Genomic DNA, 14,816 nt, shown 5'->3' on the forward strand with positions numbered 1-14,816 from the left:
GCTCTGGTGATTGGAGCAATTCTATTCATATCCTGTTTTATTCATATATATACCAAATTCAGATCTCACGTATGTTTGTGTTCATCCTCGTAAAATGTTCCATCTATTGTGCAAGTGCAACCCTCTTGATAATAACCAACAGCTCGTCCGGCCGACTCAAAAACGGACAATGCCCTGAATCCAACGTAACCCTCTCAATCCCTTTCTTATCTGCTGCCGCCACTGCATCATCAACCAATATCTGCTGCAACTCAAACACCAGCGCGCGATCTCGCGCACATTGGATATACACCGTGGGTAAATCCATCCATGGCGCGCCACGCACCGTATGCGCCACGGCAGACCAGTTGTGCGTGACATTGCTGCGCGCCAGCTCTTCTGCTTGCGTTTTTGGTAAATCGTTGTAAAACGCTTCTACTGCGTTTTGGGCGTATACAGTGCCGTCGGCGTTGTCATCGCCGAGTTGCACGTGAGATGGAGGGATGTGTTTGGTCATTGTTTGGCCCAGGGCGGTGGATGGTTGGATTAGGAATGCGGCGAGGTAGAGTAGTGCTACTACTCCTCCTCCTCCTTTTTTCTCATTCTTGTTCTCGTTCTCGTTCTCATTCGAGTTCAGGTCCGAGTCCGAGTTCGGTTTAGAGTTTGTTGATGTTGATGTTGTTGTCAAGGATGTCGAGTAAAAGGATGGAGTGATAGCCTCACTGGCCACAACCCCACCATACGAATGCGCCAGAACGAGTATCGAATGGCCCTGATCGCGCAACTCTAGCGCAGCCTGCTGGACAGCGTGCACATCATCTTCCAATCTCGCTGTAGGAGGGCGCGTGTCGCCGCAGGTGGGTAGGCGTGGGCAGCGTACGGTGAAGCCGGCGTGGCTGAGGGCGTTGGTGAAGGGCGTCCAGGCTGCGGGGAGGAAGTAGCCGCCATGGACGATGAGGACGGCGGTTGCTTTTGTCATTTTTTTTGGTGTGTGTTTGTTGTGACTGTGAGTTGATTAATTGTTAATTGATGTAGGTGGTGTCTAGTGTCTGGTGTATATTTATATGTAGCGGGAAATTGACGTTGAATTGGAGTTGGGGTATATATTCGTCATTAAGATCATCTACAAGCTGCGCAATTTGCGCAATTTGCGCATCTACATCAATGATGGTAGTAATCAGCCCAATTGATAGTATTTTAATGTTTTCTAGACGAACCAGAGAATAAAGTCACATTTCTAAACTCTGACCTCGTTAATAAACTAGACCTGATTTATTGATATATACAAAGACAACACAAGTAATATACCGGATCGGGTGATCAGCGCAGGGATCAGATCGATCGAGAATGCAGCCCACAATCACTACAACATGGCTAGATAAAGTGCGACATGACGCATTGGATTAGCTTGATGTAACTGAGTACGTTTGTATTTGTATTTGTATTTAGGATATATTCCAAGACGGTATACTGATATACCAACTGATATTCTAACTGGTATAGTGACGGATATAGTGACGGATATAGTAAATATTCCTCCTGTGTAGATTAATTGACGCTACAAGCATCTGTTCAATGTTTTAGAGAGTCAACCCTTCGATATCTGTGCAGTCACAACTACTCAATCATTACATATACAATAAATAGGGGTTAATGCAACAACACTGTTCTCGTCAACACCGTTTTCGGCGATCCTCCCAATGCGGCCAGAACAACATCGCCGGAAAAGGCCGAGTTGCAACAAATAACTGACAAGAAAACCGTAATGTCCCCAGTTCAATGTTGAGTTAAGAAATTGTCTTCTCTTATATCTTATCTATATAGTAAGAACTTGGCTTCCTCTTCTCTTCTTCTATCCTGTCTTGTCTTGCCTTGTCTTGTCTCTTTTGTTCCGTGGTACACCAATTATTAATTCATTATTGGCCGAACCAAACACAGTCAAACTGTGTTCCAAAGAATTTGCCAACGCTGGACAAAACAAGACCGGTGGTGGCGAGTTTTCCTTTTTTTTTTTTTCCCTCAAATTTTTCCCCCATACTTTGGGTCTTGGTTTTCGTTTTGGTTTTGCCTTTTTCACTTTCCCATCCGGTCCGGTTTGTTTTGTTTCCGTTTCTTATTTGTTTCTTCCCTCTCGTGTGGTTTTTTTTTTTTTTGAGAATCTAGACGACAGGATCTCTGTCGCTATTACTCACTTATTATTATTACTCACTGTAAGTGCTCTCCAAAGTCATCTCTAAAAAGCCTTTTGTTTTTCTCGCGCTCCCGTGTTGATGCGTCATGTGTCATGGTATGCGTCATAGTCGGTGTCGCGTAACCGGTCGCCACGAGTCATCAAAAAAAAAAAAAAAAAAACACATCTGCGATATTATTCCCTCTCCTATACCATGACCATACGTGAAAAGGGAAAAGCAGACAGAAAAAATTCGAGAGAGATAAACAAGCAAGGAAGCACTAGCTGATGCCGATCTAGTCCCGCCCGCAAAGTTCCCACATCATCAATCAGCATCATCGTTATTGTTATTCCGACCACAACAACAACACCACCAACCACGCTCCAGAGCGAGGTTGACGCGACGCATTCACAGCCTCGATCTTCCTACACGAGACAGCACATTATTATTACGCGATATTCAACATCCGACTGGAGACATATTGAAGACAATGCCGCCCTCGAGTCGGCGTCGCACGCGCCGCACCGATGCTCGACTGCAGGAGACCTCTGACGCCGAGGCCCCGGACTCGTCGCCCAGTCGCCCGGCCAGCAAGAAGCGCAAGGTGAGTTTTATTTTTCTTTCCAAAAAAAAAAAAAAAACAAAGAACATCCGGAATCTGATGTTGTTCTCGACAGGTCGAGAGGCCGTCCTCGAGACCATCCTCGCGCCAGGTACACACACCCGACCCTGCCTCCGGCGACGAGGCCGACCACTCGTCGCCCGAAAACGACAATAACCAGGACCTGGTCGACACTGTGATTGCCTCGCTAAACGTTGCCCGCGAAGAGGCAAACGTGATGCGCGACCATGCCAACGCCCGCGCCGAGAACAAGCAGTCGATCCGCGCTTACGCCAAAATCGCCGGCCGCGACTGGACCTACTATGTCAAGACCCTGCACGTCAACCTGGGCCGCCCTCCGGACCGAGAACAAAAAATCGACGAGCAATCGAGCCCCGTGGCTATCGCGGCTCGCTCGCTGCCGGAAGTCCATGTCGATCTGGGGCCCAGCAAGTTTGTGTCGAGGCTGCATGCCGAAGTGTTTTTCGACGGGGGGGAACCGGCCTCGTGGCGCATTCGAGTCAATGGCCGGAATGGAGTGCGAGTCAACAATGGAATGTTGAAGCGGGGGACAGACGCGGTGCTGAAATGCGGAGATATCATTGAAATCGCCAACACCCAGATGATGTTTGTTACGCCTGGCGACAAGGCCAACATCGACCCGGTCTTTGTCGAGCGTGCCCAGCGCATTGCTGCGGGTGAAGACGTGCCCTGGGACCACCCTACTTTTGATGCAAACAATCGGCCATACGACAACACCGACTACGCTGCTGCTAGTACCACTGGCGCTGCACCAGGGAAACCGTCGCTGGCTCCTGCTCCACCGTTCCTCAAACGCCAGGTCACTCCTCCGCCACGCTCCCCGGATACCGTGGGTGGGCACACGGCCAAACAGTCGCCCTTGTACAACCGTGGCATGATGATGGAAAGCACCGAGGAAATCGACTACAGCCAGGACTCGGCCAAGGACCTCAAGCCACCCTACAGCTATGCGACCATGATTGCGCAGGCCATCTTCTCCAGCGAAGAAGAGAAGCTTACATTGAACAGCATCTACCAATGGATCATGGAAAAATACGCTTTTTACCGCCATTCGCAGTCTGGCTGGCAAAACTCGATCCGCCACAATCTGTCCCTCAACAAGGCATTCCAGAAAGTGCCCCGGCGCACCGACGAGCCAGGAAAGGGAATGAAGTGGATGATTGCGCCCGAATACCGGCAAGAGTACTGGAAGAAGCAGCTTAAAAAGGGGAACAATTCGTCGGCCCCGTCCTCACCAGCAACCAAGGAACCGCCATCGTCGTCTCGCGGCGGCAACGGACAAGCTGGTGGTTCTGGATATGAGGGTATTTTCTCTGCTGCTGCCGCGAAAAACTCCCCACAAAACACATCGCCTGGGTTTAGCTCATTCTCGGTTGCCCCGGTCGAGGCATATACGCCTGAGAGGGGATCAAAGCTGGGCCGATCCGGACCTGATCTCCCACGCAGTGTCAATGCAACAGACTACGACGAGCCCTCGCCTCTCCCCACTCGCACACGCAACAACATCAACAACAACAACAACAACAACAACAACAACAATACTAGCAATAACAACGGCGCCGCACGTGCATACGGTCTTTCGGACAATGCAACAGGATCCCCACCGGTGCTGTCCTCGTCGTACTACGACGAAGGCCCATCATCGATGATCACACCCGTACCACAGCGACATCAACCTCGCCTACCACCACCAAGCACCGCCCAGATCCCGTCGAAATTCATGCCTATCAGCTCGCCGGCGCAGTTTTGGAAATTCGCCGATATTGGAAGCACACCAGCACGGCCCGTGCCGGACATGAGTCCGTTGAAAGCTGGGACAGCTGCTTCTAGGGGTGCTGGTGGTAGTGGTGCAGGAGGCGTATTACTAGGCGACAGTCTGATGCCAAGCAGCAGTCCGCCGCCAGCGAACCTGGCGAGTCCGAGTAAACCAGGAGTTTTGAATGGGAGGACGACGCTTGCGCCGATTAAAAGAGAAGAGGAGCCGGAAAGTCAAGCGGGGCGGCCGGGGCAAGAAGATGAAGATGACGAAGAGGAGGAGGGCTTTGATTTGGCGAGGTGAGTTATTCCCAGAAAAATTAATTTTTTTTTCAAGGTATATTCTAATTGTCTTAGGGGCTTTCAACCGATTGGGTCGTATCATCGCCAGATCAATACCTCGGCGCGAGCCAGCGCGACATCTTAGTGTACGAGAACGAGACCTTTTGATATGAGGGCATGTGGTATATATGGAGTTGGTTCTGGTTCTGGAGTTTGCTATTTTCCCCCCCTACTTTTTGGAGTTTGGGTATGCTTGTACGGTACTTGGTGTCTATTTTTTTAAAATTAAAACTCGATCGAGGTTGGGGTGGCGTTATACTGTTTGATCTTGGATCTGCACTTGGATGCATGCTTGGTGTTGTGCTGATTTAGATATACAATGATATTCCTTGTCTTTCTCAAGTACTACTACTTCATCTCACTTCAAAGCCCATCCCTGCCCATCACCACTCACAATCTCCACCGCCCTCTTCTCATCCAGCGACACACGCCCAGCGTGTAGAATCGCAGTGGTGGCCACCGTGTTTGCCAACGTCGGCAGCCCGCGCGCATCCAGCTCATCGAGCGTCACGCGCCCTTCGTTGACAGCGGTCGCTGCATCAATGAACTTTTCGAAACTGATGTAGCCGTATCCGGTCTGGCCGGCAAAGTTTCCTTCTTCGTCCGGGGCGTAGCGCATGTAGAATCTATTTCTTTTTGTCAGATTTGAATTTGAAATGTGTATAAGAGATGGAGGGAGAAACGTACGGGTTGTACCAGATGACTTGGTTCTGGCTGTCGTCGGCCACGTCGTAGCCGCGCTTGGCCTGGTTGATGCGAATCTCACCCTGGGAGCCCATGTCTGCTTGGGTCAGCTAACCACCCTTTTTTAAGGCAAAAAAAGATAAAAGGGAAGAACAAAAAAAAAACGTACAGTGAAAGTACTGGTTCGAATGCACACCAGCCTTCTGCGGCGCCGTCCAGCTCGCCGTATACACGCCCGTGGCCACACGCGCCGGATCGGATTTCTTCCTCCACTCGACCAGCAGCGTAATAGTATCCTCAGTCTCGGGCACACAGCCCAAATCCCATGCTGAACCTGTGCTTGCGGTCGCCGTCACTTTTACGGGTGTGTACTCGGGCACCATGCTCTCACAGATATCGACATGATGCGAATTGAGATAGTACGAGATATCGCTGTCCTTTCCCGCCCATGCTTTAAAAGTCTCGAGTTGGGATTTCGGTTGGCTCATATAACTATAAAAGTAATTGAAATCGCCCAGACCCTTGGCTTTGGCGCGTGCGTCGGCGTACGCTGGGTCGAAGCGTTTGTGGTGCTCGATGAAGACGAGCACGCCGTGCTTGCGCGATTCTTGGAGGAGGTCCAAGTGATCCTCGAGCAGTTTTGTGGCGGGTTTGGTGATGAGTACGTGGATCTTGCGCTGGATCGCGTACAGTGCGATTGTGTAGTGTGTTGTGTCTGGTGTGAAGATGGTGATTGCTGAGCCCGGTGCCAGCGCGTCGATGGCCTGTTTGTATGCTTCCGGGTCGGTCTGGTCATCGGCTGGGAACGAGGAGAAGGAGACGTCGAGTCCGTTGTACACGTCTGAGATGTTTTTTTGAAGATGTTGCTCTATCCTTCTATCTTAGTTTTTTCTATCGAAAGCAATTGAGGGTATATAGGGAGTATACGCACTGATAGCAGGAAACTTCCTGCCCGACACGCCCACCATGCTAAGCTGACCGACTTTGCCTCGACGACGCAGGTCAAACAGCGTCAGGCCGACCACGCCGACTTTTTTGTCTGAGCCGGACTGGCCACCACCAACAAAGCCGGTAGTGTACTCGCCGGTGCCGACCTGTTACTTGTTTAAAACTGTTTTATATAGAGACATAGAGGAGGAGATGGAGATTACCATGAGAACGCTAGGAGGAGCCATTGTGATTCTTGTGATGATTGTCAATTCGATACTGGATGAAGGGAGTGAGATTGAGAGTTGTCGAGAAGAAAAGAATTGATTGATGAGAGAGGAAAAGGAAAACTTGGGCTGACGGAAGAATTCACAGCAATTTCAATAGCCGATGGAGGAAGCAGAGCGGGGAATCAATCAATCAATCAATCAAATCACCAACGGATTAATTTTGTCAGAGCATGTTTTATATAATACGACAGGAAGATGCTATGTACTCTGGGCTTGCAGTTAATTAGTCTTAATAAAAAAAAACAAAATACTGTCCTCATGCTATGAGATGTGGCATGGGGGCAGTATATGGTTTTTCTTGACGATGATGTAACCAGGCCGATAAGATGCATTATCGGCTTTTGAATTTTTTTTTCTATTTACATACTCTCTTTGCTTTTACTTTTTACATTACCTTTTACGTTTACACTACATGTATCTATGGGGAATATCCAGAATACATAATTCCTCCTTATTTACCATTCCAATTCTCAAAAACTGTTCTGCTGTACAAACCCCGCCCCCGCAGCTATCGATATAGAATATCGGAGGGCCTCCGGTTTTAATGCCTATTGGTGGAAACAGATTTCTCCACCAATCACAGTCAGAACAAGCACGCGGAGAATAAGCCGTGCTTTTGACAATAAATGTGCCTAATTTCCCGGAAATATATATACGATTTCTTCAATATTATCCAACTCTTTCACTTTTACTTTGATCCTTTATAACACAAACAAAAACAAAACGTATGTTGTCATTTCCTGATCTACATCTTGTTATACTAACTGTCCAAGTAAAATATTCAAAAATGACGCTCCGCCCAGGAGTCTACTGTCCAACGGTGACCTTCTTCCACCCAGACACTGAAGACCTCGACATCCCATCAATCCGCAAGCATGCCGTGCGTCTCGCCAAGGCCGGACTCGCCGGACTGGTCACTCTGGGCTCCAACGGCGAAGCCGTGCATCTAACACGCGAAGAGCGCAAAACGGTGACGCGCGAGTCCCGCGCTGCCCTCGATGAGGCCGGATACCACAATGTGCCCATCATCGCAGGCGCCAGCGAGAATAGCATTCGCGGCACTATCGAGCTGGCCAAGGAAAGCGCCGAAGCCGGCGCTGGATATGTGTTGATCGTGCCGCCTAGCTATTACCGCTATGCCGTTGGCAATGATCAGACCATCTATGAATTCTTCACTGGCGTGGCGGACCAGTCCCCCGTGCCGGTCATTCTGTACAACTACCCGGGTGCTGTCGCTGGCATTGATATGGATTCCGACCTCATTATCCGTATTTCTCAGCACCCCAACATTGTAGGCACCAAGTTCACCTGTGCCAACACCGGGAAATTGACCCGAGTTGCTCGTGCCCTCGATGCCATCACCCCGCAAGCTCCGTTCCCTACCAAGCCGCTGTCATCGACAAAGACGGAGGCAAACCACCCATATGTTGCCTTTGGAGGAATCGCCGATTTCACCCTGCAAACACTAATTTCCGGCGGCTCTGCCATCATCGTCGGCGGTGCCAATGTCATCCCCCGCACGTGCGTGCAGATTTTCAACCTGTGGAGTAGCGGCAAGATTGCCGAAGCCTTTGAGCTGCAAAAGGTCCTGAGTGACGGAGACTGGGTCCTGACAAAATCTGCTATTCCCGGCACAAAGCAGGCCATCCAGCTGTTCTTTGGCTATGGTGGCTACCCTCGGCGTCCGTTGCGCAGGTTGGACGAGGCGAGTGTCAAAGATCTCGAAGGAAAGCTTCAAGAGATCATCGCTGTGGAACGCAGCCTGCCCGACTTTGCTTAGACCGTTATATGATAGAGGGGCAATATATGTATGTGATCAGTATCTAATATCTATACCAATCGTAACTTGAACCACGCTAGTCAAAGTGTAATTGATTGTCCCGTATGATGACTTGTCACTGGATAGCAGCCTGTAACCATTATTCGCAAAGGGCCGTGTCGAACCCGAGAATACGATCGGCTCGGCCGAGTCCAGAGGGGAACTCGGGGCCGGCATCCTGATTGGTGCCGGACCCAGCATCATCGGCGTAGCCGCCGAGATATGGACCACGATCGATGCAGATTGCCTAGAGATGCTCCCTAAATAGGCTGATTCAGTGTAAAATTTCTCTTTGACTTGATCACAAGGACCGTCACTCGTTGTTATTCCGGCGATTAGAGTGGGCCGCAGGAAATTTTCCAATGTCCATGTTTCCAATGCCCATGCACACCCCGCGGCGTCGTGTCGCCCGTCAAGGTGGAGATTGATAGCTCGTGGGGGACCTGAAATGATTTAAAAAAACCCGGCGCACGGCGTAGAGTCCGAGGCACCTTAGTTTTTTCAGTCTTCCTCCTCCTTTCAGTCCACTCGCCATTTCCCATAGCTCAACGGTACTTCAGATAACTCACGATGCCTTATCCCGAAGAATCTCAGGGTTTCATGATTGACGGTCCTGAACCATGGGCTGATTTCCAGAAGCGTTGGGTCAGTAAAGAGGCGGCAGGATGACCGAGTTTGCGCTGACGGTGAATTGCAGTTTAAACTGAAGCCTTTTGAAGAGCATGGTAAGCAACAAACAATGCAAACGTTATTCTATTGTCCGCTGTCTAATAGTTCCCAGACGTCGACGTCAAGGTCGAAGCATGCGGTATTTGCGGAAGTGACGTGCACACCATTGGCGGTAAGAAACTCGATAGCAGCTGCGAGATTTGTCTAATTGGTTGCAGGTGGTTGGGGACCTAAGAACTGGCCCTTGTGTTGTGGTCATGGTATGTTTCTCCGCCGTTGTTTTTGTTTGTGCAGCACCTTAACCTCTGGTAGAAATTGTTGGTACCGCGATCAGGGTAGGAGCCAAGGTCACAAACGTCAAACAGGGCCAAAGAGTTGGCGTGGGAGCGCAGGTCTACTCTTGCGGTGAGTGCAAGCAATGCGAGAACGACAACGAGACCTATTGCCCTCACGTCCTGATCGACACGTACGGCTCCAAGTGGCCCAACACGGGCGTTATCAGCCAGGGTGGCTATTCATCTCATGTCCGCGCCCACGAGCACTGGGTTTTTGCGATCCCCGAAAAGTTGGCTACCAATGTAGCAGCACCTATGCTGTGTGCAGGCATCACGGCGTTTTCTCCATTGGTCCGCAACGGTGCAGGCCCCGGAAAGAAAGTCGGCATCGTGGGCATGGGGGGAATCGGACACCTTGGAATCGCGTTTGCAAAGGCTCTCGGAGCCGAAACATGGGCCATCTCGCGTACCAGAGCCAAGGAGGCCGATGCTCGCAAACTGGGAGCGGATGGATTCATTGCCACCAGCGAAGAGGGATGGGACAGCGAGCACCGGTTCTCATTCGACCTCATTGTCAACTGCGCCAACTCGTCTCAGAACTTTGATCTGGCGCGGTACCTTTCCATCATGGATGTCCACGGGCGGTGGGTTAGTGTTGGGCTTCCGGAAGAAGAGGGACAGGTCATCAAGGCGCAGAACCTGATCGCGAACGGCGTCTTGATCGGAGCTAGCCATCTGGGAAGCCGCAAGGAGATGATCCAAATGCTCAACCTGGCGGCCGAAAAGGGCGTCGGCACGTGGATTGAGACGATTGACATCAACGAGGCGAACCTGAAGCAGGCGATGACGCGGATGACCAAGGGAGACGTGCGCTACCGGTTCACCTTGACGGGGTTCGACAAGGCATTTGCTTGAGAACAGATATACCACTGGATAAATCAAGAATGTAGACGGTTGTGTGGTTTGGAGCTGAAAGTACCGTAGTTGTAGGTGTCAATTAGGTAGAGTCCGGGGAGGAGCGACTGTTGATAATAATGTCGGGTGGCCTGCAGGGTCCTTCCTTCCGAATACGGCATACGGCGTAGGCGTACGCGTATAGTAGTTGTTCTACGGAGTACATTCACACATATATTTAATATTATTACTAAGATACTCTCAATCCCGTTACACGGCAGATACTACTCGGGGCTGTTCCTGGCTGAATCAACCGAAAGCGAATTAACTGCATACAGTTGGACAGATGCAATTTCAATGCAGCAAGGACCGGGCGGATGATCATTGATCGGACTGGGCATCCTGGCCCGATCTGGTCGACTCCATTTTTAGCCTGCAGGACGCCGGATCGAGAGTGAAAACAGAGTAGATTTGTGGAGTTTGGTCCCAAGGTTTGAAAAAATTCAAAACTTTTTTTGCAAAATCTGCAAACCCAAAACTAAGGCGGTGAAGCCCGGCAGGCGGCAAGAACGCCACCCACCGCCCCAAAGGAGACTTGTCGCCTTTGCCCCTTCAGGCGCTTCTTTTTTAACTCAGCCTCGCTCCCGAGATGCCCTCGTCGATCTTTAAATAATCTTTGAATCACTGTTTTCTTCTTTCGGCCCGTCATTCTTTCAGCCCTCGTTTCTCTTCTCTTCTCTTCTCGTCACGCCTCGTCTGTCCCGCTTTGGAGTTCCGGAGCGCGTCCCTTTTCCTTCCCCATGTTTTGGACCGGTTTTGCGGGGATATTCTTATTACACTTATAGCCCCCCTGCGCCCGGAGCAGTGCCCCCCCTTACGTCTTCATTTGTTATTTTATTGTTGAAGGCGCTGAGTCTCTCGGCCTTGTGAGTCTGCTTTGTATTTAGAACGTTGATTCCTGCACGAGCTCAGCCAAAAAAAAAAAAAAACTCCGCGCGCCCGTGGTCTCCTGAGTCATTCCTTCGTCGTCCAAACTCGCACACCATGACGCCCCCCGATACCAGTGCCGCTCGCCCAGTAAGGCGACGCCCATCGTTGCTGCTCTCTCGCACTCGACCAAAGACCGCGAACCTCGGGGACGAGCCTGACACCACTGCAGCCCTCCCGTGGTTGAGCTCTGGCCCGTGGGCTCCGAACCCTTCTTACAACAACGGCGTCGAGGAAAGCAGCGGGCTTTCGTACTGCCAGGATGAGGACCATATGAACAGTATCTTTCTGCAAGATATATCCGAGTTTCCAGAGCCGAGGCCGCGCCATCGCTCTGCAAAAAGCTTCTCCAGCATTCGCCATGGCGTCGACGGGCTGCGTGCCTTTGGCCGCCGTCTTTCCGTTACCATTCGAGGGAAATCCTCTCGGCATGCGTCACACGAGGGAGATCGAGAAGTGGACGCTGCTGGGGAACTAGGAGGAACGTCTCCGGACGGAAAACATCGAAATGCGTGGTTCAAGGAACAGAGCATCAACCGTCGGCCATCCTTGCACAGCGTTTCCGCGTTGCACACCTTTTACGCCCCAACTGCCAATATGGCCAATTTCATTCCGGGCATGGGCTTTGAGCCGCCCGTGTTTACTGATGAGTTGTGCGGTGGTGCTGCTGCCCGGGCTGCCGCTGCGGCTCAGAACAAGTCTAGTCGAAACATTTCAGCGGCAGACTCGAAGATCTTTGATTCAGAGAGTGGAATCGGCATTGACTTGCGTAGCTCCGACCTGTCTGATTCAGAGCCAAGCATTGCACGAATAGGTGAATACTACCCAGTTCAATCCTGCATGTGCTCAAGAAAAAAGCTGACCCCTTGCAGATCCGGTAGCCTTCTTGCCGGCAGAGCTGGTATCGCATGTGCTTTCCTATTTGGACCCAAAGTCATTGGTCAAGGCAGAATGCGTTTCCAGGTCTTGGAGCAAGGCTGCTGCTTGCCACCATGTCTGGCGTAATGTCTTCCGTCAAGAATACGGTAGCCACGCACCAAGGTCACCGACAATGGCTAAAAAGTCGCAGTCTGCTGGCTTGGGAAAGACCATGCCCAATCAGGACTGGAAAAAAATGACCTTGGTCCGACAGGCCCTAGATCGTCGCTGGAAGGAGGGCAAGGCTGCGGCCATTTACCTTCAAGGCCATACCGACAGTGTCTACTGCGTGCAGTTTGATGAGTATGTAGCGCGCTGCCAATCTATTTCTAAATGCTAATAGATTTTACCCTAGACACAAAATCATCACCGGCTCTCGAGACCGCACTATTCGCATCTGGGATGCTCATTACCCTTGGCCGTGTCTCAAGGTCATCGGCTCGCCTTCTGCCCAGCAGCGCGGATCCGCAGCTACTTACGCCAACCCTCAGCCTTTGGGCAACCAGCCATTCCTCTCCATTTGCCCTCCGAGTCAGGCCTGGAAGGATGTTATCGACCGTGCAGTCCAGTTGCCCGAGTGCCACAATGCGTCCATCCTCTGCCTTCAGTTCGATGACGAAATCATGGTCACTGGATCCTCTGATTTCACCTGCATCGTGTGGGATGTGAAGAATGACTACAAGCCAATTAGACGATTGGTCGGTCATAGGGCAGGTGTCCTAGACTGCTGCTTTGACGACCGATACATCATCTCATGTTCAAAGGACACGACTATCTGCATCTGGGACCGGGAAACCGGACGGCTGGTTAAGAGATTGCTTGGCCACCGGGGACCCGTTAACGCTCTTCAGCTGCGCGGCGACCTTCTTGTGTCAGCCAGCGGAGACGGTGTAGCCAAGCTGTGGAACATCGCATCCGGTGTTTGTGTCAAGGAGTTCTCCAGCAAAGACCATGGACTTGCGTGCATTGAGTTCAGTGAGGACGCGCGAACCATCCTGGCTGGCGGCAATGACCAGGTCATTTACCAATACGATGCCAACACGGGTGACATGATTGGAGAGATCAAGGGCCACTCTGGTCTAGTGCGGTCTTTGCATCTAGACGCCCTCAACAACCGCATCGTCAGTGGAAGCTACGATTTCAGCGTCAAAGTCTTCGATGCCACCTCCGGCGAGCTCTCCATCGATCTTCCTGGATGGACGACGAGCTGGATGTTGAGCGCTAAGTCAGACTACCGGCGCATTGTTGCCACCAGCCAGGACTCGCGGACCGTGATTATGGATTTTGGGTATGGCTTGGATGGCATTGACTTGTTGGAGGAGTAACACAAACCCTTCCTTCCTTTCTTTCTTTTCGCTTCTTGTTTTTAGATTCCCCCTCGACTGCCTGTGCAGCTACGCTTGAGTTTGTTCATTTCATTTTTTGCATTTGGCATCGATCTGCCTTGTTGAAATTGTCCCGTCATATTGGACTTGAGTCCCTTGGTTTTTTTCTTCTTCTTCTCTCCAAAAGCTTTTGGGCCTATATATCTTGCTGGCCACGATAGAGCATGATAGAGCACGATAGAGTAGCTACTTGTTGTTTCTTCCGGCTTGTTTCTTTTCGTTTCTTTCATTCTTACACTTCTGCATGATAGAGTACCCCTGATATTAGGGCCGGATAGACTGGCATCCCCCAGCATTACTCTTTTTTTTCTGTTTCTTTGGATGTACATTACTCTGCATCTTGCCTCTACATACAATCCTGTCCGAGTCTACAGAGGTATACATAATTTAATGAAGCATCATCATTGTTGACCAAACCTGGTACGAACATAGTAACACTAAGAACACTAATAGTAGTCCTGATTGGCGGTGGTGTCTTGGCAGCCCGATTGGCGGGACCAGCCTTGGTCGCCATAACAAAAACTTTCCCCGACTGTTGTGTTTTGTCCGGTCTCTCTCCACCATAAACAATCCCATTCAGATCGGTCGCCGGTGGTCTCGCCCTCGCCCTTCTTGATCTGCTGCAGTAATCTCCATACTTTTGACGTTTTTTCTTCTTTCTTATTCTGTGTCCATCTGTTATTTTGCACTGTTTACCCGACTCGCTTCACATACCCCGCCATGAGTGAATCTAGGTGCGTTCCCCGGTTGTGATGGGCTTGGAACCTTGGAATGGCCTTTTTTGTTTTCAACTTTCGTAGCATGGAGCTGACCTGATTCTCGATGGCTAGGCAAGAGCTGTTAGCATGGATGAACAACCTGCTCCAGCTTAACATCACCAGGGTTGAGCAGTGCGGCACAGGGTATGCGAGCCCCTCCTTATGATTCGATATTACTATTGGCCCAAGCTTGAATGCTTTCACTCGCTGTGTGAACTATGAGATTAATGTTTTTGCAGAGCTGCATTCTGCCAGATTTTCGATTCCATTTTCAGTTGAGTTCCCCTTCCCAAATGCGCCATCCCCCTTTTTCCGCGCGT

At 50.7% G+C, this 14,816-nt stretch overlaps 6 protein-coding genes across 6 annotated transcripts; 4 read left to right on the forward strand and 2 right to left on the reverse strand.

Moving 5' to 3' along the window:
• Nucleotides 1-103: 103 nt before the first annotated feature.
• On the reverse strand, nucleotides 104-958 carry TRUGW13939_03807 (uncharacterized protein; the record flags this gene model as incomplete). The annotated part of the gene is made up of 1 exon (XM_035486986.1): nucleotides 104-958. The coding sequence occupies one exon, from the start codon at nucleotides 956-958 to the stop codon at nucleotides 104-106; it is 855 nt and encodes a 284-aa protein (XP_035342879.1).
• A 1,682-nt stretch (nucleotides 959-2,640) lies between these two features.
• Nucleotides 2,641-4,975, forward strand: TRUGW13939_03808 (uncharacterized protein; the record flags this gene model as incomplete). Its single annotated transcript, XM_035486987.1, has 3 exons — nucleotides 2,641-2,754; nucleotides 2,828-4,848; nucleotides 4,906-4,975. 3 exons carry the CDS (start codon nucleotides 2,641-2,643, stop codon nucleotides 4,973-4,975), a joined length of 2,205 nt encoding a protein of 734 aa, XP_035342880.1.
• Nucleotides 4,976-5,248: 273 nt separating this feature from the next.
• Nucleotides 5,249-6,749, reverse strand: TRUGW13939_03809 (uncharacterized protein; the record flags this gene model as incomplete). The annotated part of the gene is made up of 5 exons (XM_035486988.1): nucleotides 5,249-5,516; nucleotides 5,578-5,671; nucleotides 5,744-6,442; nucleotides 6,506-6,668; nucleotides 6,726-6,749. 5 exons carry the CDS (start codon nucleotides 6,747-6,749, stop codon nucleotides 5,249-5,251), a joined length of 1,248 nt encoding a protein of 415 aa, XP_035342881.1.
• Nucleotides 6,750-7,578: 829 nt separating this feature from the next.
• Nucleotides 7,579-8,571, forward strand: TRUGW13939_03810 (uncharacterized protein; the record flags this gene model as incomplete). The annotated part of the gene is made up of 1 exon (XM_035486989.1): nucleotides 7,579-8,571. One exon carries the CDS (start codon nucleotides 7,579-7,581, stop codon nucleotides 8,569-8,571), a length of 993 nt encoding a protein of 330 aa, XP_035342882.1.
• A 609-nt stretch (nucleotides 8,572-9,180) lies between these two features.
• On the forward strand, nucleotides 9,181-10,469 carry TRUGW13939_03811 (uncharacterized protein; the record flags this gene model as incomplete). Its single annotated transcript, XM_035486990.1, has 5 exons — nucleotides 9,181-9,255; nucleotides 9,308-9,335; nucleotides 9,392-9,451; nucleotides 9,498-9,539; nucleotides 9,592-10,469. 5 exons carry the CDS (start codon nucleotides 9,181-9,183, stop codon nucleotides 10,467-10,469), a joined length of 1,083 nt encoding a protein of 360 aa, XP_035342883.1.
• Nucleotides 10,470-11,492: 1,023 nt separating this feature from the next.
• Nucleotides 11,493-13,678, forward strand: TRUGW13939_03812 (uncharacterized protein; the record flags this gene model as incomplete). Its single annotated transcript, XM_035486991.1, has 3 exons — nucleotides 11,493-12,249; nucleotides 12,308-12,656; nucleotides 12,709-13,678. The coding sequence occupies 3 exons, from the start codon at nucleotides 11,493-11,495 to the stop codon at nucleotides 13,676-13,678; spliced, it is 2,076 nt and encodes a 691-aa protein (XP_035342884.1).
• Between the last annotated feature and the right edge of the window lie 1,138 nt (nucleotides 13,679-14,816).

This window comes from Talaromyces rugulosus, chromosome II (genome assembly GCF_013368755.1).
Source record: "Talaromyces rugulosus chromosome II, complete sequence".
NCBI classification, from domain to species: domain Eukaryota; kingdom Fungi; phylum Ascomycota; class Eurotiomycetes; order Eurotiales; family Trichocomaceae; genus Talaromyces; species Talaromyces rugulosus.